Source organism: Rhipicephalus microplus, unplaced genomic scaffold, assembly GCF_043290135.1.
Source record: "Rhipicephalus microplus isolate Deutch F79 unplaced genomic scaffold, USDA_Rmic scaffold_56, whole genome shotgun sequence".
Classification (NCBI taxonomy): Eukaryota; Metazoa; Arthropoda; class Arachnida; order Ixodida; family Ixodidae; genus Rhipicephalus; species Rhipicephalus microplus.
In genome coordinates, this window is record NW_027464629.1 from 128,993 (window position 1) to 156,053 (window position 27,061).

The 27,061-nt window shown below is 44.8% G+C and overlaps 1 protein-coding gene and 1 long non-coding RNA gene across 4 annotated transcripts in view; one reads left to right on the top strand and one right to left on the bottom strand.

Annotated features, from left to right (window-relative positions):
• Window positions 1-13,161, top strand: part of LOC142788359 (splicing factor, suppressor of white-apricot homolog) — an 85,816-nt gene extending 72,655 nt beyond the window's left edge. Inside the window, exon 13 of the mRNA XM_075884919.1 lies at window positions 13,017-13,161. Within this exon, the coding sequence (XP_075741034.1) occupies window positions 13,017-13,098 (82 nt within the window). The 3' untranslated portion in view covers window positions 13,099-13,161. The remainder of the gene's footprint in view (window positions 1-13,016) is intronic.
• Window positions 13,162-19,360: 6,199 nt separating this feature from the next.
• LOC142788367 (uncharacterized) lies at window positions 19,361-24,865 on the bottom strand. Of its 3 annotated transcripts, none has more exons than XR_012889336.1 (4): window positions 24,766-24,865; window positions 22,763-23,845; window positions 22,426-22,699; window positions 19,361-22,136 (listed from the first exon to the last, which is right to left on the bottom strand). It is a non-coding gene; the product is annotated as an uncharacterized LOC142788367 (long non-coding RNA). The 3 variants fall into 3 exon arrangements; XR_012889335.1 differs by lacking the exon at window positions 24,766-24,865 and having other exon boundaries at window positions 22,426-22,539; window positions 22,595-22,699; window positions 22,763-24,753; XR_012889334.1 differs by lacking the exon at window positions 24,766-24,865 and having other exon boundaries at window positions 22,763-24,753.
• Between the last annotated feature and the right edge of the window lie 2,196 nt (window positions 24,866-27,061).

Genomic DNA, 27,061 nt, shown 5'->3' on the forward strand with positions numbered 1-27,061 from the left:
TTTTTGAAATATACAAATTATCTGAACACATATAACATACAGAACATGCTCAGAGGGGCCAGCGAGGGACTGTGTCGACATCATTAACAATTTTATGCTGCAGGTCACTGCACAGGCGCGACAAAGATAAATTCAAACAAACATGCTGCTGATAAGGATTTCTTCTTTTTCATGTTAAGATATCGATGTTTTACTAACGCAGGACTCCCCTTCTCTTTTGATGTAGAATGCTTCCACAAGTTTTCTTGTCACCTGATCACTATGTTCGAAGAGTGCTGTTGGTTTATTGAACAAAGGCGTGCACCCACACGTGTGGCAGTGCAAAGGCAGATTCGCATATGTGCAGGCCTTGAAGGTTCCGAAGTGTTCTTTTAGCCGTACATAGAGACACCTGATACACACTTTTTTACATGATAAGAGGGGACATGGGTCTATGGATATCTCATCTTTTTTTAACCGAATGTGATGAGAATTGGCATGCTTACTTGGTTTGTTCTCCTGACTCTAAAAATCTGGGTATTTTTTCTGTAGCATCATTAGTTCATTCAATAATCAAGATAACAATATCTATTGGTCTTACCACAATAGAAAAATAGCCACCAGACAAAAGTTTACAAATGACAGGAATTAACAGTAGAAAGCATAAGACATACAACATAGGAAGCACTTTTTGAATGGGTCATTATTTCTTACATTACAGTACACTAAACTTCATAGCTCTGAATGTGGCCATGTTGTGGTCACACAAAAAACTAATTTTAAAAACTTGCATCAAGACAAATTAAAGTCTGCTTCCTATGTTGTGTGCTTCAAACATATAGTTTCATGTTACAAAAATAATTCTGCTATCTGTAATAGTTTCTGATATATTGCAGGAATCGCCATGCAGGATGTACAAAATCGACATTTTGAAAAAATAAAGAAAAAAAAAAGAATTCTAACACTCTAACACTTTCAACTGTAAAGATGTATGTACTCTAAGTTACAAAGTCATTAACATATATATGGATACTAGAAAGCCTAAGGAGTGCAACGCTGCAAGCTGATAAAAAATTGAACAAGTACTTCTCGGATTACAGCACAATGAAGTTCATTGTATGGAACCAAGAACAAAAAGAGTTATATCCAAATAGATAAATTGGAGGCACACATTAAAAACCGGCTCTCAGAGTTCTTTTTTGTGCACATGTAGCTACATTGTGCCGAAATAATTACAGCTCTAGCTGTCCTAGGTCAAGTTTCACAGAACAAGCAAACAAGGAAAGTGTTTCAGGAAAGTCGATCTGTGTTCCAAGAAAAATACTGTTAAAACTTCATTTTTCAGTTTCGAGACAAAAGAAAATCGTGACACACATACTTGTAGTCAGTTGATATGCACCGGGCATGTAATCGGACAGATTGTTTGCATGAGCATGTCGTTTCTTCAAGTCCTGCTGCAAGTTGTCACTGTGTGCTCGTCTGACGACCAGGCCGCTTATCTGTTCGGTGACGGTACTGACGCCGATGTGTGACAAATGTGCACGCGTCATCTGCGATCCGCCGAATGACACGATGTTTTTCGGCTTGTCTAGAATGAGTTACACGTAGACGTCACGAACCAAATTTGTGCATTCGCTTTAGAGGCTGCATTAGTGCCGATCGTGATAGTTTTCTTTTCACGTAAGACTGCCGCATTTTCGAGTGGAGACCCCTACATCGTTGCAAACAGGTCGTTAAAAGCAGTCTGCGTGTTGCCAGTAGCCTCCATTGCGCAGGCGGCAAGCACGTTCATCGCGAACAGATTCATTTTCTGTTGTTCGTCGATGCACAGTGTACTCCACTCTGACGACCCGTCATGCAGTTCACACACAAGCGAGCTGTTCCGTCAGGCGCGGGGGACCGCGGCATCGGCGAGCTTAGCGATAAGACTGTGCTTCGTTCCGTCGCTGTATAAATTTATATCTCTCATAGCTTCACTTCTGCTTTTCATTTGCCTTCCTCTAAACTGATGAGGCTGCAAAACACGGCCGCTTTCAGTGATGTCGTCGGCAACCGACCGGCTCGTACCTGAGCTAGGCCTACACTGGTGACTCGGTGACTGCTGTTGACCGCTGCGAGTTCGTTATCCTCGTCCTGAGCCATAGCAGGTCTCTTTCTGAAGTTCAAAGCGAACGAGCGATCGCCACACCCGCTTCATTAATTAGTGTGGCGCGAGACTTCTTTACTGTAGCAGGTAGCCGACAGCACCATTACGAAATGGTCCATCTCCATGCGCGTCACGATAGTGAAGCAGACACCGGAAACGCCACTTGGCCAATCGGATGCCTAGGTTTTGTCACGTGCCTCAAGCAGCCATTAGAATCGTGCGCTGGTGCTTCTCGATCACGCGTTTTCGCAAAAATACCAATGAGAAAAATGAACCAGCGGTGGCGGGAAATTGAAAATGAAGAACGACCCTTCCAAACGAGACCAAGATGACCACGATAGCTTGTGTGTAGTGGTAACGCTTCGGCACGGAAAAAGCACGATTGTAGTGTCTATTTGTGCTCACATTCATCTCACAGGGGTGTTATAAATTGATTTTGCGCCAGAAATAATGAGGCAAGAAGCTATAAATTTCTCATTTAAGTGCATAAATAGGTACAGATTCCGAAAATGTCAGCTTCGAAAAGTTCATTTTTTTGCGATTTTCGGTCTTATAAGACCTGTGTCCTCCCATTAGGGAATTTCTACACTACCCATAGCACACAGAGTAGTGAAGCATCCCTGTGTTTTACACCGACTTTATTTTGGCTGGAGCTCTTTCATCATGCTTTTTATTCACCATAGGGCACAATTTTTCTAATTTGTTTCTTGCTGAGAATAGTACCTGTACATCATATTGTGATGCCACATATTGTAGTCCATGGGCTATTCTATGCTTGTAGGGCATGGTGGCACATTTTTTTAAGCTCTCTTGTTTTTTAACACTATTTTTTCCCTTCTTGATCTGAGGTATCAGACCTTTGTAAACAGAAGTTATAAAAGGCATCGGGAAGCCGGCTACCTGAAGGCGACACACCTGTTCATAGAAGCTTTGTTTGGCCTGGTGCCTGCACTACTTCTGAATCGCAGCCCAGAGCCTTGTTTGTGTTCCTTCTCTTCGTCCCGTGAGTTTGTGCACTGTTGCCGCCCATAATGTATCACCAACTAGCCCGACTATCAGTCTTGCTTCAGTAGCAGGGGCACCAAGGACGTCGTTATAGGGAAGTCGCGGTTGCTTGCAAAAAATTCGATGACGACATCATCTTGCACATCTGACAAGATGGCGGCCCCGGCAGTGATTAGGGCGCTAGGTTGTGTAAACAAAGGTGTGCTACGTTTCAATTAATTTGTCTCTTTCTAAACTGAAAAAAAAGGAAAAGCATTGGTCAACCTATATTTGATTTTTATTTTCTCTCGTAGAACACTATAAGTAAAGGATGACCTATATTTGCGCCCGACCTACTTTCGAGTAAATATGGTAGCTTCAGCCGGTCAAAGAGCTGATATTTTCATGTTTTTGGTCCGTGGACACTGTTCCGGGTCGACATACTGCTGATCTTCTTCTGCCTTTGTGCCTCTCACATTCTCAGGCTTGCACACGCATAAGGGTGCAACACATCTATTTTCATCATGCAAAATTAGTTTCACTTCATGTTAACATTCATATAGAGAGCGGGCACCACTCGTTGCACTTCACAAAGCAACTAATTACATCGCGCACAGCTGAGTGACTTACGAAGGCACTCCATGCAAACTCGTTGTCCTTCGCCATTATGTGATAGCGCTGACACTGTGTAAGACTCTTCTGACGCGAGGCTGTTGGCAATAAGTTTTTGTTTCGCATGTAGGGGATTTTAGAACTTCGTTCATCGGTAGAAAAATGCACTTTGCATTCTATTTTTTTTTTTTTAAGCTCGAGACTTAAGATTCACTCGCACCTCCTCCGACTAAGTAATGCTGTCATTTGCTGCTACTGGCGAGAATGATTTAATCTGCCTTGCTTGCAGAGTTACAAGGCTCTGCCCTGGGCTTATTCAGGCAGTCTGTACCTGTCTTTTAGGGGGGCAAGGCTGTGTCACTGCCTATATTCTTAGTTTTCTAATCATATGATCCTCGTTTTATACGACGGTTTCGCATGGTGCCCTGAGAGTTCGTATATTCAGTGTTCCACTGTACATAATATCTTGCACAGTTATATTGGTTCATTTCACGCCTACAATGTGTGTCCATACCTATAATGCTCCTGTAAAGTTGATACATAAACTTCTCATGTGCACTCTTCATAGTGATTGAGCCGTAAAGGCACGAAGTATAAAAGAAACAAGAATCTCCGCTGTTTCCATTAAGGAGAGAGGCTACCATCAGATACTAACTTTTTTGTTTATTGAAATATCTCAATGAAATTTTTAGGATAGGCTAATTAGATACCAACTTTTTTGCTTATTGAAATATCTTATTGATATGTGGGGTTTAACATCCCAAAACCACCATATGATTATGAGAGACGCCGTAGTGGAGGGCTCCGGAAATTTCGACCACCTGGGGTTCTTTAACGTGTTATTGAAATATCTCAATGAAATGTTCAGGATAGACTAATAGCAAATGCATTGGAACTACTAGAAAATTTCATGAAGTTATGTTCACTGGTTCTCTAGTTACGATGGTATGTCAGAATAGTGCACATGTTTCTCTTATTCCAGGCCTGGAGAACATCTAGAAGATGCTGGAACTGTGAAATTAACTATGATTATTCTCAGATTGATACCTCAGGGGGGTAACAGAGCTCTTCTTTTTTAATTTTCTTAAGGGGAGATGCTACTCCAAGACACTTTTTTTTTTAATATTCACCCTAAAGCAATGAAACTTGAGCTGTTTATGGAAATTTTTACGCTCATTTCAAATATATAATTAGTTTTCTTGTAAGTTACACACTTTTAGCTCTGCAACATGACAAAGTGAAAACCTTAACCCTTTTGCCCCCACTTTTCATCCCTAAAGTTCTGTAAACCATAATAGTTCATAAGGTTTCAAATGAAGTGTAGAGTGCAAATAACTAATTAGAAAGCACATACAAAATATGTAATACGCGTGAAAAATAACATATGTAAAAAGTCCACATTTCGCCTACCTTAGTAAAGGTATACATACAATTTTTTATTATAAAATAAAATATTGAAATTTAAACTAGATAATTGCATTTGTCATACTTTGGAAAAAATTTGGGCAAAATTTCATGCAGATCCGAGCACTAATGCCCGAAAAAGGAGGGGCACATTGGAAAAACTGACAAAATTTGTGTTCTGAAAAAAAAAAACTAGTTTTAAAGTTAAAATTGAGTTTTTATTTATAAAAGATATTTTTAAATCAGATGAAATTTGCACACCAAAAAGAACAATCCTTCTTGTAGCGGCCACTGCGACTAAAATACGCCAGCACCATGAGTTTGTCCCTCGGCGTTTTCGAGTCGACTCCTCAAAGACATTTTGCTCACAGACTGGGCCATGAAACGTTTGTCAAACGTCCTCTCCATCTGGCAGAGCCTTGTGCCAACTGCAAGCTAGGAAGAAGTGCGACAGGACTGTGAAATCCAAACTAAGTCCAGTGTCATGCCATTTTGTACCCATGTTTGTGTCCCATACCGTCGTACATAATGGCAATGTCGTCCCTGCTAAGTTCTCTCACTGCAAGCTCTTTTGACCTCTCAAGATCGGCGCTGATGTCGTCCAATGCCGCATCTCGAACTTTCGGGCTGACGGGTGTGAGTGACTGATGCGTTGGCTTTTGCAAGCCAACAACTGCCGCAAGTCAGACCAGCTGCTAAAAGCCTATTCCTACAGAGCGCGCCACACAACGGCTTTCACTTGCGAGTAATGCCTTTTTTCATTCATAACGGAGATAATTGCACGAGAAAAGCATTCTTCAGCTGCGCTGCTCGACAAGACATGGACCCCGCAAATAGGTTTCACAGCACATACAGGCGCGCAGCGGCCAATGACGGTCTTCGATTCGTACCATGTGATAAACCAGTCGCGGCGCTCGAAAAAGGCGCAGGAGCGTGCTTCTTTTTATTATTTCTTGCGCTGCATCAGCGAGAGAAACTGTTGTTATTGTTATTTGAAGAGTGAGGCTCGACTCTTCGACTCAGGCGATCAACAATGGCGAGCGGCGGTGTATTATCGGTGGCAAGGTGCTCGAAGACTCCACACTTTCGACTTTTTAACCGGCACCTTGTGCTCTTTAGATGCAATTTTGAAGCGTTTCTAGTTAAGTCTCGACCCGTATTATTTTTTTCATAACTGTAGAGGTACAAATCTTATCAAAACAGGCAAAAATAAAAAATCGGTAATTTTGAAAAAAAAACTCACGTTTTTCAACCCGCATCTCCTATTAAGGAAAAGTTCTAGCAGACAATCAAATTAAGTGTTGGTGATTGGGATATTACCGTATCTACTCGATTCTATCGCGCCCTCGACTGTAACCCGCACCCGATTTCCGCGACGAAAAAAAAAAGTAAGACATCGATTGCAACGCGCACTCATTTTTCTCGCTGGCCCGCACGATCACACCACTCGAAAAAACGACTCCTTTCAAGAGCGTCTTCCATTTAAATATGAGGTACGGGGGAAGCTTGTGCCCGTCTGACGTGTAACAGAGCATTGCCGTCTCTGTAGTTTTACCGTGGACCGATGTCAGCACGCGAACTTGCTTCGCCCCCTTCTTCTCGACGGTTGTGGTGCCAGGCATGTCGAAGTAAAGAGGCGTCTGATCGGCATTCCCAATTTGCCCAAGCAGGTAACCATTGTTCTGCCGCAAGTTTATGACGAACCTCTGAAAACTGTGAAGCTTTTCATCGTATTCCTCTGCAAAACTTTTCGCATATGCCCGTTCACCTTCGGAGGGAAAAGCCTTTCCTTCTCATAAAGTTAGTTGGCCAGTACTTGCTCACTTGGAACTGGCTCCGCATTAGCCCTTTTTCTAAGGCTAACTGCGTAGCCTGCACTTGGAACAGTTCTGTCGTTACGGGCCGCTGTGCCGCTCACTGCTCAATCACATACTCGCCGAGCAGCTCTTCGATTTGCATAAACTGACCCTGCTGTGGTCCACTGAAGCCTTTGCGTGAATGTTTGCTGTCGACAATCTTCTGCTTTTGTTTCTGCCAGTCCCGCACGCACGTTTTGGGAACTCCGAACGACCGCGATGCGGCCCGATTTTTATCCGTTTCTGCATACACGATGACTTTTTTTTTAAAAGCGGCATCGTAGTGCACTCAAGTTTTTGGAGTCGGCCCTTTCATGCCATCGATGCTAATGCACTACAAGATGACGAACTCCTCAGCACACGTACGAAGTGCTGCCCATGGGAAACACATAGGCAGAATTCTAACGTGCATGCGATATATGAACTCGCTTAACAGGAAAAAAGGTGCGTGTTAGATTCGAGTAATTACAGTAATAATCAAGTTTTGATTAGGTATCACAAAAACAGTAAAAGCTCGTTAATTCGGCACCTGTTAATTTGGAAATTCAGATAATTCGGACGGCTCTATTGGTCCCGGCCAAAATGCATGTTAATCTTTGGGACCAAACCTTCGTTATTTCGTCGGAATTCGGCTCCGCACTGCTTAATTCGGACGAATGCTGACGGCTGCTGCTACACAAAAGTGTGATAAAGCAGCACTGGCACCACTGCAGTGAAATCGAAACCTGAGTGGCATCGCCATCATCATCGACTAGTGGAGGCGATCACAGCGTCACCGAACGTCGGCGCCTTCTTTCATCTCCACTCAGTGCCTCCGACGCCATTTTCCCTTGTGTTGTCGTGTCGGAACCATCCCTTCTTGCGGAGTTCTCTTTTTCTTCCATTGTGACCGTATTTGCATGCCACCACCATCGTGCGCTACAGTGATGGCAACGCCGAAAAAGCGGCAGAACTACGACGCGAAGAACTTGGCGACTGAAGAGGCAATTTTGGAAGCAATGAAGAACGGCGAATCGTGACAGCAGGTTATGACCAAGTACAACGTGAAGCGGAGCACGTTTAGAACGTACGTGAAAAATGAACAACAGATTCGACAAGCCTTCAAAAGCAAGAAGTTTCATGCCTCTAGAAAGCGGTTGTGAACCGCAGCTCATCCCCAGCTCGAAGAAGCTTTGCTTTGGTGGATTACTGACTGTCGCAACGCGCATCTGCCTTTGAGCGAACCTCTCATCATGGCGCAAGGTGAGAAGTACGCTGCAATGATGAACATTGAATTGTTCAAAGCATCAGAAGGGTGGTTTCTGAGGTTTCGAGAGAGACACGAACTTGTCTTCAGGGGTGTGTGCGGCGAAAAGGCCAGTGTTGACGAAATCGTGACCACCGAGTGGAGAAATGTGAAGCCGCTGGAGCACATCGCTGCATATGAACCACGTGACGTGTTCAATGCAGATGAAACTGCTCTATTTTTCAGAGCTCTGCCCGACAAGACGGTGACTTTCAAAGAAGACGCGTGCATTAATGGCAAGAAGTGCAAGCAAAGGATAGCTGTGCTTCTTGTTGCCAATATGACTGGCACGGAGCACTTGCCACTACTTGTCGTCGGGAAGGCGCTTAAGCCACGTTGTTTTAAGAATGCCAAAAGCCTTCCTGTCGAGTACACAGCGAACAGGAAGGCATGGATGACATCGGACATTTTTCGCGGCTGGCTGCATCAGTTGGACCAGCACTTCACGTCGAAGGACCGCAAGATAATTATGGTTGTTGACAACTGCAGTGCCCATAACTGTACAGTCGAACTGAAGAGCATCAAAGTAGTTTTTTTTGCCGCCCAACACTACGTCTGCTCTTCAGCCGATGGACCAGGGTAACATTCGCTACGTGAAGTCGAAGTACCGCAAGCACCTGCTAGAGCGAATGATCCTATGCTCAGAAGCTGGAAAGTTGTATCAAGTGGACTTACTCGACGCAGTGCACATCATCGCCCACGTGTGGAAAAACACTCCGCCGCAAGTCATCGCCAACTGTTTTCGGCACAGCGGTTTTGTGAGGCCTGAGCATGCAGCAGTAGCTGACGATGGCATCGAGGAGGTGTCAGCCGAGTCCACCGACGATGACTGCCCGACTTTCGACGCTGTTCTTCCCACAGATGTGACCTTTCAGGACTACATCGTGATTGATCATGGTGTCGCCACGAGTGGTCTCCTGACCGATCAAGAGATTATTAATGAAGTCACGGGCGCCCATGAAGACCACGATTCCGACGAAGAATCATGCGAGGAGATACAGCCGCGACCTCATCGCACCTCACGGGAAGTCTCGGAGGCGCTGTTAATATTAGAGGACGCTTGCCTGAACACTCCCGACAGCTTGCGTGCTGTTGGCCATTTGGAACAGTTAAGAAAAATTGTGATGTCAGCCGGAATCTGTGCGAAAATGCAGATATCAGCCGGAATCTGTGCGAAAACGCAGACGACAATTACAAAATACTTTAACAAATAAAGGTATGCTTCTGCAGCTTGATTTTAAATGTTGTTTTCCTTATTCATCCGTTAATTTGGCATTCAGTTAATTCGGACTGTTTTTCCGGTCCCATGAAATCCGAATTAACGAGCTTTTACTGTAACAGACACAAAGTGTTAGTGATTGGGATATTAATAATCAAGTTTTGATTAGGTATCATAAGTGACAGACACAATATATTGAAAAATTGGGCTGTCTCACCCTCGGCAACTATTCATGAAAATAGGATGAGGGTTTTCCAGATATGGGTGGAACAGGGAGTCTCACTAGCAAAGAAAGTCATATTGAGAATACGAGATTTGAAAGTTTTGGGCACATATGCAAATTTTAAACAACCTTGCTGCATAACTGGAGGTGTTCTTTGGCCCTCTCTTTTTTCGCCGCTTTTTCGTATTCTCCAAGGATCTCTTCTTCGTCTTCTTCAAGTGCAGTGAATCTTTCTCGGCTGCCCGTTGAATGACCAGGTCGCACTCCGTTGATTGCGCTCCATTGCCAGGAATTCCCGCATCGTCGCTGGCATAGTGCTGAGTTCTCTTTGAACAGCAGCGTGTTGTTGATCCGCTGCCTCTTTTTCTTTACACGTCAGAAATTGTGTTCGCAAGTGCACACTTGACAACGCGATCGCACTTAGGGAGGCCGATGTCATCGCGCGCAGCAGCCAATCGCAGTCGCAGGGTCCCTCTCGTCCTTGAGGAGCGCATGCATCGCCCAATCCTGGCGGCGCGTCTCTGTCGTGGGAAACTTTAAAGCTCTCGTGAACCTTCCAATCATGAGCAGCTTGCTCCTCTCCTGTGCTGCCGCCGTTGCCACGTGTGGCAGGAAAAGAATTCACACACACACAAAAAAAAACTGCACCAAAATGGCGGAGCTGTAACTGCGCCAAGTTGGGCCATTTTGAGCGCTCCTGTGTTGCTCGAGGGCTGCGGTGGCTTGTTGTAAACTTTATTTCAAACAGTTTTGTGAGGAGTTAGACATTGATATTTGCAGTAAAAGTAGTTAATGACACGTACTGCCTGGAGTGTGGTTTCTCAAAAATCGATTTTTTTGCGATTTTTTTTTTTTTCGTTTTCAAAGGTTGCGTCTCACCTTAAGACGTATGAGGGCTCCGATAATACGAGTTATACCTTTATTGGGTTTGCATATTCAGCGTGGAGAAGCATATGTGCAGATTCGGCAATGCTGCATTATGTTGATAGCCAAGGCGTAGTGGTATCTTTCAACCCGGAGATTGTGCACTTTCTTTCCTTTTTTTCTGCATGCAGCGCAAACGCTGAAATGTACCCACTCGCAGATGTCCACGTCAAACACATTTTTACCTAGGCTAAAATGTCGAATCGTGAACCTTCGTCCATACACAGTTGCTGTTGCTGGCCCACAACGAGTGCCAAAGGTTTTCACAAACAAGACGCATCGTCACTCACACCGCACACACCATGCACAGTATTCTCAGTTTCACCGTCCGTAAAATTCTTCGATGCGACAACGCACACTACACGTCACAATCAACACTGCGCATTTTCGAAGACGATGCCACTGTTCCTCGCCACGTGTGTTCTCCAAGATAAGCAGTCAGCCAGGATCGCAAATACTTCACCGTGCAGTTTACCGCACACCTAGATGTTCTATGACACATATGAAAGCTAATGTGGCCAGTGTAAGAGTAAGCTTAAGCTTTGAAAAAGAAAAAAAAAAAGCTTGCCCTGAGCACCACATGACTGTACCACGCTCAGCCACCAGGGGGGTAGTTTTCAAACTGCCGAATTGCACATGCACCCGTGACGTACCCCGTTAGAGGTCGAGGCTCAGTGCTGTGACAAACAAGTGTGAGGTGGTTTGAGATAGAGAAGCGTTTAAAGCTGCTGATGAACGTATGGAATAAGGGTGGTCGATGAGGGGTGGTGGAAGCATAGAAGAGTAGGACTTGGACATGTTGTTAATGAGGGCAACTTGGTGTACTACAGTCAAACCTCAATATAATGAACTCGGATATAACAAAATATTGGTTATAATGAAGTAAATGAATGGTATCGCAATAGATGTAGTGTTAAAAATAAACTTTTATAACAAATTTTTGAATATAACGAACCAATTTTCATGTAAGATGCAACTTTGTTGTAATGAGATATGGGTGTAGGGGGAAGATGAATGTTATTTTATAATTTTCTGTCATGTCACACCCATTACAATTGTGATTTGTGTCTGACGTTTTCTGCTCGTGCCATATCAAATTTCTAACCAGAATTTGCAATGTAGCTTGATGACTGACCCTTCAATTATTTGGGCACAATCTATTGGAGCTAGGGCACTTGACTCGAGGTACTGATGCTCGTTTTTTCAAAGAAGTTTATGAATTGTTATGTATATGTGTTGATACTTTAATGGACTAGCGACTTTGACAGCAGTAGTTACGAAGCCAGATTGGAGTGCAGCATAAAAACATTGACACGTTCATGTCTTGCCTAAGGTGATATCTTTTTCTAGGAAAACAAGTGTCTGGTGCTGTCAGCATTGTCTTTTGGCCAATAGTTATGGCTGCTGCATATGCAGGAATGTATAGTATTCGGTTTATTTTTTCAACTAGGCCAGTTAAAGCAAGTCGTCTTGATAGCCAATCCAGATAGTGGTTCTTAAACAATTGTAGCATGCCCGTCGTGCTATCAATGCTGTACTCGTTGCACGGTACCCTGACTATGCCTGTGTAAACAGAGCGCTAACTCTCTGATTTTAAACTACGCTCATGCTTTTTTATAGCAAAGTTGCATCATACACAAAAATTAGTTTGTTATACCTAAAAAAAAATTGTGCTCAGATTCGGGTGCATGTTAAAGAACCCCAGGTGGTCAAAATTTCCGGAGCCCTCCACTATGGCGTCTCTCATAATCATATGGTGGTTTTAGGACGTTAAACCCCACATATCAATCAATCAATCATCTAAAAATTCATTATAAAGGTATATTTCTAACACCTAATCTATTGCAAAATGATTTTTCATTTAGTTCATTATATCGAGATTTGAGTGTAGTAGCAGCTGTTTGCAAATGTATAATGCTGAATATGGAACAAATCTGTGTTATTTAAATTGAAGGTGGATGTCCTGGCACAATATTTTGTTGTTCATTTTCTTGAGTATAGAGACTGAGTTATCGTTATAGAAAGTTTTACTTACATTGTTGCATAACTTACCTTTTTCCATGCTTGAAAGCTACAAGTTGTCACATGCTGAAACTTTTAATTTGCATCCAATTATCAATTATGTTGTGTGTTATGGCACAAAATTGACAGAGGGTATGATGAACCAGGATAATAGGCTGTTATGTTCACTTCGTATGTTGCTTTCAGTGTCGCAGCCCATCTTCATTTTGTCCTTTATTATACTGGAATAAAAGCCTGTCATCTTTTTCATTTTTATGGTGTAACACAATGCAGGTTCGCGGCCATTTCTCACTGCAGTGTTTACCCGTCTGTAACACTTTTTCTTGTTTCCTAATGGCATCTCATTATTCTTTTGCTTCCAGGTCATACAGTAAAAGTCCATCACCAGTGCGGAGGTCCAAAACTAGGAGATCAAGGTCTAAGAGTCCAGGAAGGAGAAGATAGGAAATATTGTAAAAATTTTGTAAAATGTCCGCATGACTGTAAATATACATTTCTATACTGCTACTAATTCTCATTGTTCATTGTTTCATCCGCTTTACACGAGGTGACAATCGGTTTCAAGGGAGTCGCGAAGCATTGCAGTCTTCCTTATAACATATATTTAGCAACGTTTAAGCATGTTAAAACTGTAGACGTTGTCCTAGTAATACTGTGTTATTTTTCTAAACATTTAATCATTGCTTTCTAATTAGTCATATTGAAGGTGAAATGTCATTCGTGATTTGCAAATGTAAAACAAAATTGGCTAATAGTAAATGCTGAGATGCTGTCGCAGTTGGTTAGTTCTGTAAATTTGTGCTTCATGACTTTTAATTAATAAAATATGCTTGTGAAATGAGGTGCCACTCATGACTAAACCTGTTACAAAACAGACGAGAAACATAAGGGAGTGCAATAATTGTTCTCGTAATGTCACAAAAAAGAAAAAGAGAGAGGGAAATTCTCAAGTCCAAGCAAAAAAACTTGCTGGACGCTTGTTGTCAAGTCTGAAAAGGGAGATCTAAGTGAACTCGTGTCGTCTTCTTCAAAAGCTTTTGAAATACCACATACAGCATAGACCGCCTATAATGTAAGTCAGAATCGCAAATATCTGCACTATAAGCGGTACCGCGCTAAAACCAAAACAACCTTTTCAAGGGCCGCACTTGCGCAAAAGGTGTTAAGCATGCACCTTCACGTGTCCGAGAATCGAATCATGCGATGCATGCTTGCTAACGTTTAAACTTCGGAATGTTAAAAGAATTTAACGTCCAAATACAGGCGTTGCCAATGAAATGAACAAAAAAAGGAAAGGGAGGGGGGTGTCTAACAAGTAAAAGCACCATCGCAAGAATTCGCCGGCTACCAGACCGCCTCGATTATCCACATCACACAGAAACTATGTCATGTCCAGAATTTGATACGTTGAAAGACGCCAACCAATCCATTTCATGGGTGCATACACTATTTATGACATCGCAATCGAATCGCGAGCCACTATTCAAGCGCTAGACGTGCCGCCCTTGTTTTTATTTAACGATATGTATCCCTTCCTGTCAAGTGCGGCCACCGCAAAAGTTTCGTTGATTCGGTACCAAACGGCAACTTAGATTCGCGTGACCACTACCGATGGAAGTCTAGCTTGCCATTTGGTACGTTGTCACGGAAAGCTTGTCCAAAACATGAGGATTCGGCATCAAAAAGATTGCACTAGGGGTGAACCAAGAACCCCGTGCGTGATACGAAGTTTGCGTTAGCGGCCGGGAGATCAGCAGCGACGGTCAACAACTTGCCAAACTTACGTACGACAGCGCACTGGCAGCAAAAGTGAAAGCTTGCGTCATAAAACCGTAAAATGTTTTCAATGTACAGACGAGTATGCAAACACGATATTTGTTGCAAGGGAAACGACATCGTCTTTCCCGACAGGAAACTATTAAAAGAGCTCTCGCATGAAATTTCAAGATCGAGATGTTCCCATCATTCGATCGCTTAGTATGCATAAGTCTTCTTGGCCAAATTTGAATGGCATTCGTCACGTAGAAGTTATTTTAATTCGATATCAAACAGCGTAGAAAAGCTCAGGAGAAAAAACAGAAAATAGACTGCCCTGCGACATCGACACTAGTGCTATGTGTTCGGTGTGATACATTCCACAAGTACCATACTGAGTGATGATATGCTAGTAACAATGACGTCAACGATCTGAGTGTGGAGCCCACTCTTAGCCATGCCCTCACTAAATGGCTCTCACTAATTTTGTTGTAGCTCCATACTGCACATTTTAGTCTCGCTAATTGATTTTGGAAGCCTCCCAATAATACTAATACTCTGCCAAAGAAGTCAACAGGTATTATTGTTGTAAAACAAATTCGCTCTAACATCGTTCACATCTACTTGCTGTGCAGTGTACATAATACATATTGTAGCAATATGTTAAAGGTTGAGCATAGAGAAGACAAGTGCAGTATCATTTCTAACAAACATTTAATGCTGATACTTGTTGCACAGTCCGAATCGCCAGATATTTTTACCAGAGAAAACCTTTAAAAACCAAACTTCTTTTTTTAGTTTTATGCCTGCCATAAGCATCACCTGTCATTTTATGCCTGCCATAAGCATTGTAAGCCTTTTTAAAGAGCCTCTCTCAGCAGATATAGATTGATTCGAAAACTGTTTGCAGCGTTGCACCTACTGAATGTTGCAGTATCTAGCTATCTGATAATCACTGTCTGCTGAACAAATTTTTGTTTACTGTTCACTCTTCGACCTTCTCAATCATTCATGCCATGGGTGCCGCTGCGCTTACTTTTGCGAATTTAATAAAAAAATTACTGTGCTCAACCATGCTCGTCGTTTACTAAGTGACCTGATGTCGCCCATGGGTAACATTATGTAGCTGTACCATGGACTTCGCTGCACAACAAAGCAAACGCGTCTTGCCCCGTGATGAAGTGGTTTTGGCAGCGCAATTGTCGCATATTGCATTGCAGATTGCTTCGTCACCACCCCGCCTGCAAGTATCTAACTCGAGCCATGGGCAGTGAGCGGAGGGGTCAAGGTGGGGTGGGGGGGTTGCTCAGCACCCCTACCCCCCCTTTCATGGCCATGTCATATAGACCTTTTCAAAAACGCCTCCCTGGGCGACGCCATAGTCCTCTTTGGGCTGCGCGAATTGGCGTGACCTCTGAAAAATGCACCGACTATGCTACGCCCTTAGCCTTTACTCCCACGCGCAGCTCCTGTGAAAAGGTGTGTAGAGCACAAAATGGCACTCGACCACATTTGCCTGCCTGTTCTCCCTTCAAGTCAAGGTGTCCCCCCTCTCCCGAGTAAAATTTCTGCCTACACCCCTGATAGTAGGTTGAGAAAGCCTTTCTCGGTCATATGGCGGCCGCAGTGACCTTTTGTCTCATTACAGTGTGTCAGTAGGGTGGAAGGTAGAGCATTCGATCACTGCCCCAGGGAGGAACAGCACGAAAGAGGCATCCGCATAAAGGTCCGACTCCAAGTACCTATCGCAGCGCGTCTGCGCAAAACGTTTTTGCGTGCAGTGCTGTCTCTCTATTGGCCGCGAAGTCGAGCAGAGCCTCCGCCTGGCGGCAACTGGCTGAAAAGGCAAAGTATGGATTGCTTCGTGCGTCGTCTGCTAGCCACGTCATGTTTCTAGTGCGTGTACGTCACGCACGTTCTCAAAAGTACGGTTTGTCCGTTCATGTCACCGCGAGTGTAACTATTTCTACGTGTGCGTGAAAAGACGTACGAAAGCATTTGGTCTATCTTGGCTGCTAATGCATTGTAATAAGGCCAGCGAGTGCAACTTTTCAGAGTGCTGCTTATTGTTGTCGTACCCTCAATTCACCAGAATAATTTCAGATTTAAGAGGAGCTTTCTGTTTCAAGCACATTGCGAAATGCTCTTGGCATCCTCCCGAACATGAGGACTATTAAATGGTGTGTGAATGCAGTGTTTTATAGTGACTCGGTTGTATATAAAAAAATACAAGCCCTTTGCCATGCACTTGCTCGCTGTTGGTAGGGGTACAACTATGGCACTGTAGATCATGCGAGAAACCTTAGTTGTGTTCATTTTGTCATGGTACCACTACATATGAATCATATTATCACATAAACTGTGACGAATCAGTACTTAAACTGTACTTAAAACAGAGTTACCGTGTGCTTAGATTTAAGAAAGTTTTAGAGAGCCCAAATATTGAAAATAATTCAGATAGCACACATTATGTATATTGTATAATTTCACTGAAGATTTCATCTTGTTTATAATGTCTTCAGTGTTTGTGTGCAATTGTTAGTGACCGACGGAAGGCGGTGGTAATTTTTTGTCTGAAAAAAAAAAAAACATGCTTCTCCCATCAACCTTTGTTGTAGCATCATCATGCACGTAATCTACGAGTGAAAGCTTTCTGCTGAACTCTTATATCTTTACTGGTACAAGAACATGTGCGCACACGTGGTGAACGCAGTGTAGCGCAAAACGCCGTCAGCCACTAAGCTTTCCTCACTAGACTTATTGACTGTTTTGCAGTTCATGATGAACAGAATGAGAGAAAAAGAAATCATATGCGTATAAAGTCAAATGGTGGTAATAAACTAATCGCACAGATATTCGGGACTTATACGATCTTTCTCTCTTCTTTGTAGTAGGCAGATGACAATGATATAAATAAGTAGTTAAGTAATTCACTCATGGTACAACAGTGCGTAGCAGGCGGAATTCAAGTTAACCACGTACAAACACAGCAAAGGCGTGATTAAGTGCGAAAGCGTGAAGAGAAGTCGCCCACAGCGAGCATCCCTATAAGAGGCAGAATGCGCTTTACTCACGGGTAATGTTAACGTTGCATAGACATCATGCATCGATTCGGTAGATATGAGCGTAGATATTAACAGTAAACTGTAGTCAACACATTTTATTCGTCGACAATCGGCTCAGGCCGCACGCAACGAAGCGCCGCTGCGTGTACTTGTATACGTGCCGCCGACCACCCATCCACACTTGCACGGGGACGTTGCTGCCAGCTACAGCCTGATCTCGCCGCGAATAGAGAGAGTGGGCACATGGCTACGCGAATCCGCATGCTCTCTCTCGATATGAGAGAGGGCTCGACGCCGCATCATAAAGATGCGCCGATGCGTTGCAACGGATACGTGAGCGTGCGCAGGGCTTCATGGGGGAGGGGGGGGCAAAGGTTTGTCGCTGCATTTCCATCCCTATCATGTCAGTGTATGGGGCTGGTTTGAAGTTGGGGTAAGGGTTAGGAAAGGAAAGGAGACAAACACCCGTATTGGGTTTGTGGTACGAAGCCACTAGGGATATCCAACTTGCGTGAGGATCAACTTTCTATGATTCGTACGGGTTTAGTTGTGGCTTCGTGCCACAAATTGCACGGGTGGTTGTCTACAGGTTCCCTTTCCTGCATCTAGGGGGTATGTATGTACCATCGAAAATGGCTAAATATGAAGATATCATTGCGGATATATTACTACTTCACAGTAAGAAAAGAGTCCAGCATTGAAAATGGTGATGTATTTTTTATAACACCAACACGTCGTCATCCTCTTCTTCGCACCCGGCACTGGGTCATTGCAACAGAAATATATACGAAGTGGTATATAATTATAAAAATAATCAAAAGAGCTACTAAGCTAATATCACAAGCACATACTTATTTTATTTATTTCAATAAATATTTTTATTTAAAATACGACTGTTAGCACTACTAATATTTTCGTTTACCTAAAAAGGTCTTTTCAGGCCTCCCCCAACCCTTGTTATTTTTTGAAATCCCAGCCGTCATTCCTTTCGGGTCCAACCAACCACAGCGTAGTAGTCCCAACCACGCCACATCGACCTCCGGCAGCAAAAGCGCCGACTCGGCTCTTAGCAGCTGTCGTACGAAAGGTACGGCTTCAGGCGAGCAACGTGGCCGATGTTCGAAGATGCGGACGCCACCAAAGTGTTTAGAGGGGTTAGATCATAGGTAACATATCAGTTACCTGCCGTAGCACATGGTAAGGCCCGGAGTACTAGGGTAGAATCTTTTCGGCCAGGCCAACATGCCCAGACGGAGATCACAGAAGAACGAGCTAGGTCACCCGGTTTAAAGCGGACGTTCCGGTGCTGGCTATCATAGCTATGTTTCTGGCGGAGCTGCGAGTGTGAAATGCGTCGATGGGCAATTCGATGCGACTTTTCGGCTGTGCTAATAGCGTGGAGAGCATATGCTGTGGACAGGTGGCCAGGATCGGGTAGAAGCTGATAGAAGTGTATCGAACGTCAAGGTCAGTTCTTTTTCATGCAAAAGATGATCGAGTATATCCAGCAGTGTCGTGGCGCTAGCTATCGTAAGCAAAATTTACGAAGGGTAGCAATAATGTCTTAGTCGCGATGATCAGTCGGGACATGCGTAGTGAGCGTGTCGGTGAGCGTGCAATTCAAACATTGTCAGGCCATTCGTTTCGGAATAATAGGCCGTCGCAAGCGTGTGCTTGGTTGCACAAGAACGAAGTAGATCATCGATTACCTTATGTGGTGTGTCACAGGTGCCGTTAATTAGGGAGGCGATTGCTGGACGAATTCCAAGGGCTGAGTTACCGGCCCCCCGAACTGCACCACGAAAGCACGGACAATTTAGAAGTGGTCCCATTTGGTGGGCCAGCAGACGCCGGCTGTGGTCCAAAGAACGAGTCAGAGCCGAGAGTTGATAAGCAAAACGGAATTATATTCTCAAATATGCCAGATGAAACGATACACAAATATGCACACTCGGCAATAGTTCAGTACACTGGTTCATCAATCTAACAACAGACTACACTGTACAATCAAATACACTCGAAACAATGGACACAAACAACATTCCACGCTACAATGCAATCACGTACATCTAACAACCAAGACGCTTATTCAGTCCAAAGTTCTTGGATCAAAATTGAATGTTTCTTTCATAGGAAAGACGCACTCGAAATACAGCGCTGTTGTTGATCCGCTGCCACCGAAGTTTCTCTTCGAGGAAACCTCGTCTTCAAATGTCCGCCCTCCAAGCACCAAACTTCTTCGCCAGAAACACGTCGGCTTCCCGCGCGTTGCGATTGCAGGACGCGTCTTCGCTTTCTGGCGCTAGACTCACGCTATTCTTTTGCTGGTAGCGCCCGCCTTCACTCTTCAGGCAGAAACCCTCTTCATTACCTGCTTTGTCACTGACAACAAAAGCCTTCACCCAAACTAGGTGGAAAAACCCTACACACACTTGTGCGAAACTTCCTTCATCTCCTGCCTACGCACACTGGCGTAAACTGTACTCGTCTCCTGCCTACGCAAACTGGCGTAAACTGTCTTCACCTCCCGATTTCCCTTCTCCGCTGCTCGCTTAAATACCTTTAGCGCTAGATTCCAGAAAATTCCAATCGTTTCGTTGACGCGATACACAGCCAAGACTGGGGAAAGGGGGAGACGTTTCGAGAGCCGTCTGCGACACGCGCCGTAACTCTGGGTCACCACGCCCCTTCGAGATCTTTCCAGGGCTTGTTCGGGGGCTGATGTGAGGAGGTTGGTCGGCGAAACTACGCTTCCGAGGAGGAGAGATGGTGCGCCCGAGGAGTCCTTGGATGCCTGTTTTTATTTAGCGTTGACCTTTACGAGCCTCTCTGGTGCCAGCATCACCATCGCCAGAATTCGGCGGCACGCGCTTTTCTGAGCGTTCGTTAGTGACATGGTGTTGTGGTTTCGGTTTTGGAACCAGTTGGCTGGCCCCTTGGGAGCGTTGCACATATGTATATAATGGATGATGGCGCAGAGTTTTTCGAAGCACTGGTGTTTAGAGACAGAGGGCAAAAGAGACATTATTCGGGTAGAATGAACTAGAAGGAGGCTATCTGATTGGTAGCTAAAATCAAGGCACGAGTGAAAATTAAACCCTTCACTGCAAATTAGCAGCCCTCACCTTCACTATACATAGCTTGCACTGACGTCATAGAGAAATAAAAAAAGGTGAAGAGTGGACACTCCCGTAGACCCCAGCGGCCCAATCGACCCTAGCACACCTGGTGGTTGGTGAGAGCAAGTGACGTGCGTTTCCTGTTTCGGTTTCACTGGCGCAAATTTTGGATTTTTTTTTTATTTTTATTTCGATTAAGTTTTAATAAAGAGAGATGCAGGTAGTGATAATTCACTACGATTTTATTCACCGCGCTTGCTCTTTTGTTCACTTGTTGATCACTTGTTCTTTTGGAACAAGTGATCAATGTATATATCAGTCAAAGAGACAGAGTATCCGCAATGTTTTATTCAAAGGCAAGGTAGAGTCTGAGAATATAAAAAGTACAATATGACAAAGGTAGACAACAAATGCATCTCGCCTTACAAATAAATTGTAACAAATATTGTAACATATACAGAGAGAACACAGACAACGCACACATCGCTAGAGTTAGCAGAAGCCGAGAAGCTGGTGAAGTATGACACACCGGGCCCGTGGGTAAGCAAGGATCTATGGCAAAAACACAGCGCACAATGCTGACGAAGAAGGGACACATACACAGCAATGAAGCCGCGAATCACTCCTGGGGTTAACCAAAATAATGCATAGAAAAAAAGAGTGCACAGAAACCACACGACACAATATAGCAGAAAGGCAAAGCTGCAGTGTGCTGGCTGTGCTTAAGAACAGCTAGTCCAAAATGAAAAAAAAAGCAGACTTGATGCCTGCTTGTCCTCAGAAAGGTAGGGCTTTGCAGCTTGCTCACTATGTGAAAGACAAACTTTATGCTACAACACTGGCAGGTCTTGTGGCTCTTCTTATGCGTCGCCTTCATCAACAACTTAAGATCCCAAGCGATTTGCGTATGGGTGTTGCTGTGACGCTTGCGAGCTAAAATAGATTGTAGTCATCACTTATCCAGAATTGTGGGCCGTAATTGGTGCTACGAGAGCGGTATTACAGGGCTAATAAATAGCAGAAGGAAACCAATTTGGCTCATTATTTTTCACAAAGGCTCGTACGTTATCACTCACAAGCTATATAAAAATAAAATGGCAGCGTCCGCAGCCCCATCAAACGCTACATGTTTGGGTATTCTTTTGAAAATTTTGATGGGCGAGATGAGAAGGTTGATGAGAAGCTAAAATACAAAAAGCGTGATAACATGAACTGTGCCCACTTTATACTGTGTTCCTTACCCGCTCGAAGACATTTCAACAGTAAAGTGTACAGTTCGCCCGCATTTGCTACAAAAATACAGACAGGATACCCAACATTCTTTTTAAGTTATGCAAATCACTTCGAGCGAATACACAGTGTCCCTACTCCTCATAGCGGGTAACCAAAACAATGTATGCAACGAATGAGTGGTTAGTTTGGTGAGGCTGCCTCCGCAGTCTTTTGATAGTTTTCCGCTGTGCTGCTACTTTGGCTTGCAGATGTTTAATGGTTTGCTTGTACTTCATTGATGGAGACATTGTCGCTGGCACACAGGAACGCACTGCAATAAACAAAAAAATGGATGTAAAAGCAAAGAGCAACTAATCCCATACGAGCACTTTCCTCGCTCTTTCAGACCCAAGGTGCACAACTTTCTGTGGTGCAAAGTTCCACTACCTAAAAACAAACCATTCACAATGTTGACAATGCACGAAAAAAATGAAAATCACTGAGAGCCCACCCTTACATTTTGTAAGTGCACACGTAGTGTCCTTTTGAGGATAGTTTCCTCAGAATGTCCTAAACATAAAATAGCACATTAAAAACAGCTGCAATAAAAGCATAGTCACCATTTTCTCTAGGGCACTCAGACATGGAGCTGTTGGCGGAGACATCTTCTGGAGGGTCTTGTGAAGCTTGTTCAGTGCCTCGGACAGTGCTGTCGAAAAAATCTTGCGAGCGGCCTGCGGAAGTCTCAATATCAATCCACTCTGGTGTTGAAGTGAACATACAACTTACCGGTCACACAAGTTCCTTTTGTGACAGCTGAACGACTGGTTAAGGTTTTCTCCGGCAAGACGAAGTCAGCAGAAATTCTTTCACCAGCTACAAGGGAGCTGCCACCTGCAGAGGTTTGGTCAACAGTCAATTTGGGTAAAAAAAAAGAAATTGCGACACTGAACGCACCCTGCTCATCGGGGCACCTCAATGTGTGGGAGCCGCTTTTTGAAGCCTCTACCGCAGGTCCTGAAGAAATGAAATTACGACAATGTGTCAGTAAGAGGCTTAAAATAACACAAACTGAAGCTCATCCGCACCTTGCAGTGCAGCTTCTGCAGTCATGTCACAGTCACTATTTGAAGCGACGCTTGGAGAACGTGCATATATGTGCAGTTGGTACAAGTTACAAAGCTTGTAGCATGGGGAAACTTAAACAGCTCTTTGAAACGCATAAATTGGTCGAACGTGAAAGAAAAGAGAAGGCACCAACTACGTAACAAGTAATTTGTGATTTTTGGAATTATCAACAGTGCCAGCTTTCACCGATGAAAGGTATATGTACATGTGCCCTCAGGCTTGAAGATAACGTGAAATAGCCCTTGAAAGTCTTTCAAAACAAGTTGCGCTGGTCGAGAGCATCAAAAAATGACAGAAATGTAAGGCTGCTGTTAGGAAGGTAATAGCCCATAGTTCACAAAATTTAAGACTCTTCAAGTGTTACTTCTATAGTGAGGTTTCTCCACCGGCTACAAAGATCTTCGCGGTTAACTGTCGCCACTGATTCAATACAAGTGGCTGCTATTACACATATTTGAGTTTCAGTCAATCACTTACATGGTGCAGCTGGTTGCACACTGGGAACAGACATTCTTGTAAGCCTTGTGTGCCCAGGGTCCATGAAACTTTGAGCAGTAAAATGGTCGCTACAAACCCTGTACGTTGCGTACAATAGGCTGGCCGGCTTACTAAGGAGATCATCGCGTCCAGCATACTGCATCCATGCTTTCATCCTGCATTGGCAATGAACTACCAGCTGAAAGGGGAAGTGCTTGAATAGTGATTTTTTATTGTTACCCTCACTGAGCAAGTACGAACAGTAAGCCTAAAGACATGCAAACCATACAAAAGCTTTAACACACCTGCTGTCCCGTGGTATGCGGAAGAAACTCGTCCCAGGCTTCTTGTACGTTCTGCCATTGTTGAAGCACCACGATACACAGCAGTAGCTGCCGTAGCTTGGACCGCCGGACGGCATGGCATCAGCGCGGTCTGAAAATGTTAGTAAGTGGATGCTTCGCTGTCAAATTACGAAAAAGATATGTGCACGTCATAAGTGTACCAGCAAACCCCTTTGAATGATTAGCTAATCGATGCACAATACAAAACCAGTGATACATCTCTGACCCATAAAACTCTGACTTACAAAGATAGATGTCAAGACCACGTACAAAGATCTTCAGAAGTTTCCAGGCCGCTATCTCTTGTAATGCAATGGTATCGCGGCCTGGGAACTTTAGAACACCTTCGTGCGTACGCAGTATCAGCACAGTACATTGGGAAGAAAAATCGTAGTTGAAATTTGTGCGGTAAAATTATATTGGAAACGTCAAAAAAATTTGTGGGCAGCTTGCACTAGTGGCACAAGGCTAGCGAAGAAACGAAGATGATGGCCACTTGGCTAGTCCAGATTTGCCTCCGGCACACCAAGAATTATTCCTGTTGCGAGCCTTCGGGAAACGTGTCGTGAAGCATGCGAGGCCCAGCGAACGCTTCTCAATATTTTGCACCTAGCCACCGAGCCTATGACCTAGCTGCCCAGCTATGCTCAGCGCACAGACGCTCGCGTCCGTGGCAGACGCAGCACGCGTCGCCTCGGCTTGACGCCGTGCCGCCTTTGCTATACTGCATACGTTGCACAATGTTCCCGTCTAGCCGCCGCATAGAGCCACAAACTTTCTTTTTAGCGAACCTCCCAGTCCTAACAAGCTACAGAAAAAGGTTACAACTGCGTGAATGAGACGCCACGTAAGAAACAAACTCGCACACACGAAGCGCAACGTGTGTGTGCATCTTTCTATGTTTGTTGCATGGTGTCTTATTCGCACAGGTGTAACCGTTTTCTGAAAAAAATGACCGAACAAGACCAACAACATGTCATTCAACAAGCTTCGCTTGAAAACGTGCCTCACCTGTTATCTCACGCTTGAAAACGCCGACGCAGCCGATGTTGACGAAAGCGACGAAAGCTTCTTGCTGTCAGTCATGCATGGGCTTGTCGCTGGGTAGATGGTGTTTATGACAGTACGGCTGAAGAAAAATATTCGCGTAAGGTGTGTTGAATAAATTGTTTTTATGTATAAAGAACATACCTAACTTGGGCGTATAATTATTATTTTGTGAAAACAATTCTGTTGCATTGATTATAACTTTTTTTTGCGCTTGCGCCCTTTGACGTTTGATGAGAGCACTAGTTCGTTACGTAGTCGTGACGCACTTCCTGAGGCCAGGTTTTGCGGAGTGTCCCCTCTTGTCTTCTTCTTTCTCTATGCTGACGTCAAGCCTAGGAATCCTGGGATACTATTCCGCCATGCGGGTGCAGCGGGTCAGCGGCCGCGGCGGAACGTTCGACGCGTCGTGACGGTTAATTTAGTTGTTGGTTCACTAAGTACTACAGCTAGGTGACGTTAGTCGCTACCCGAACTAATGGGTACAGCCATACCAATCCATCCATTCAATAGTGTGCTTGTATATATAAAGAAAGTTTCTGCTTGGCTACCGGCTGCTGCATACTTGATGGTCGGCGTTTCGGCGCTGTGATCTGTGTTCTCCGTGCGTCGCGTCCGATGCACGCTACTGCATTTTGGCGACGAGGATGGGATCCCCGTGCATCCGGCCGAGGGTGGGCATACGACCGTTTGCTACTTGGGCTACCAAGCTCAGCACCCTGGTACAGCCCACCGATGCTCCGTTTCTGCGGATCACCAGTTCGTGACCATCGAGACCAAACATACTGGGCTACGCGTCTGTCTCGGTCCTCCGGTTCGGCTACCTTCCTTTACAGGGATGTACACTGCGATACCTCCATCCGTGTTCCTGCAGTGCCCCGATAGGCCTCCTATTCCACGAGGACAGTGGCGTCCGGTTCTTCAAGTTAAGATCGATGCGGCTGCCAGGGACGCCACGCCGAAGCACAAAAAGGCGTTACTACTGAACGCGCTGGGTGTTGAAGGTTTGAACTCCTACCTGCTTGCTGTGGAGAATGAACCGATTCCGGCAGTAGACCATGCAATCCTGGCGGACACCGTGCAAGACGTGTATGCTGCGACGCTCTAGCAGCTGGACGCGAATTTCGACTAGCAAGTCGATCCGATGTGGCTGCGGGCCTCATTCAAGACCCTATGGCAACAACTGGCCGAGACCGCTGTGCAATACATTCTAAAAGTTAAACGGCTTGCTCGACTCTGCAATGTTGGTGCGAGTACCGACATGCTAACATTCGACCAAATTGTAGCAGGAATCGCGTTTCAGAATCTGCGGAGAAAGATTTTGAAGATGGGAGCGGAATTCTCCATACAGAAAGCCTTAGATCTTGCCATAGAAGAGGAGTGCGTCGACCGCGCATTACTACTGGCTGCCCTTTCAAGCGACGCTGTTTCGTCGCGTCGGACGCGACTTGGGGACTTTCCGTCCACCGTTCGGAGCGTTCCTCCTTCACTTGCTTCGCAAGCCGACGCCCTCTGCTCGCCGACTGCCACTGCTCCCTCGGCTACCGGCGTGTCCAACCCCGGTTCTCCGGCGTCGCTGTCGACTCTCGTGGGAGTGTGCTTCCTCTGCGGTTCGTCGCACCACTGGGCCGACGCTGCCGCTTGCCCTGCAAGGACCCGCACCTTTGTGCGTTGCGGAAGGAGAGGCCACTACGGAAGCGCCTGCCGATCCACAAGGGATGCACCTACTGACAGATCGGGCCATACTTCGACTTCCCGTACTGTGACGATTCCGACCCAGCCTGAGCGTGTTCACTTGTGCTGCACCCGTCGGCGTCCCAACTTGCCGTGCTCCCGATGTGCCTGCTCCTGTCTTAATTTGTTTCCTGTGGTTGGGCATACTCGGACTCTGCCTGCTTCGACTGGGAGTACTTCTACTGCGAGGATGGCTGTTCCGGTCGTATCTACCACTGCTGATCATACTTTACCTGTCTGAGTCTCAGCTCTCAATACGTCGGTGGTGCCTGCTGCTTCCGTTCCGCATTCTGCTGCTCCTGCTCCGGCTGTACGCCTTCCGATTGGTGATGTTCTCCGGGAGACCATAGAGAAAGAAGAAGACAAGAGAGGACACTCCGCGAAACCTGGCCTCAGGAAGTGCGTCACGATTACGCAACCAACTAGTGCTCTCATCAAACGTCAGAGGGCGCAAGCGCAAAAAAAACAGTTATAATCAATGCAACGGAATTGTTTTCACAAAATAATAATTATACGCCCAAATTAA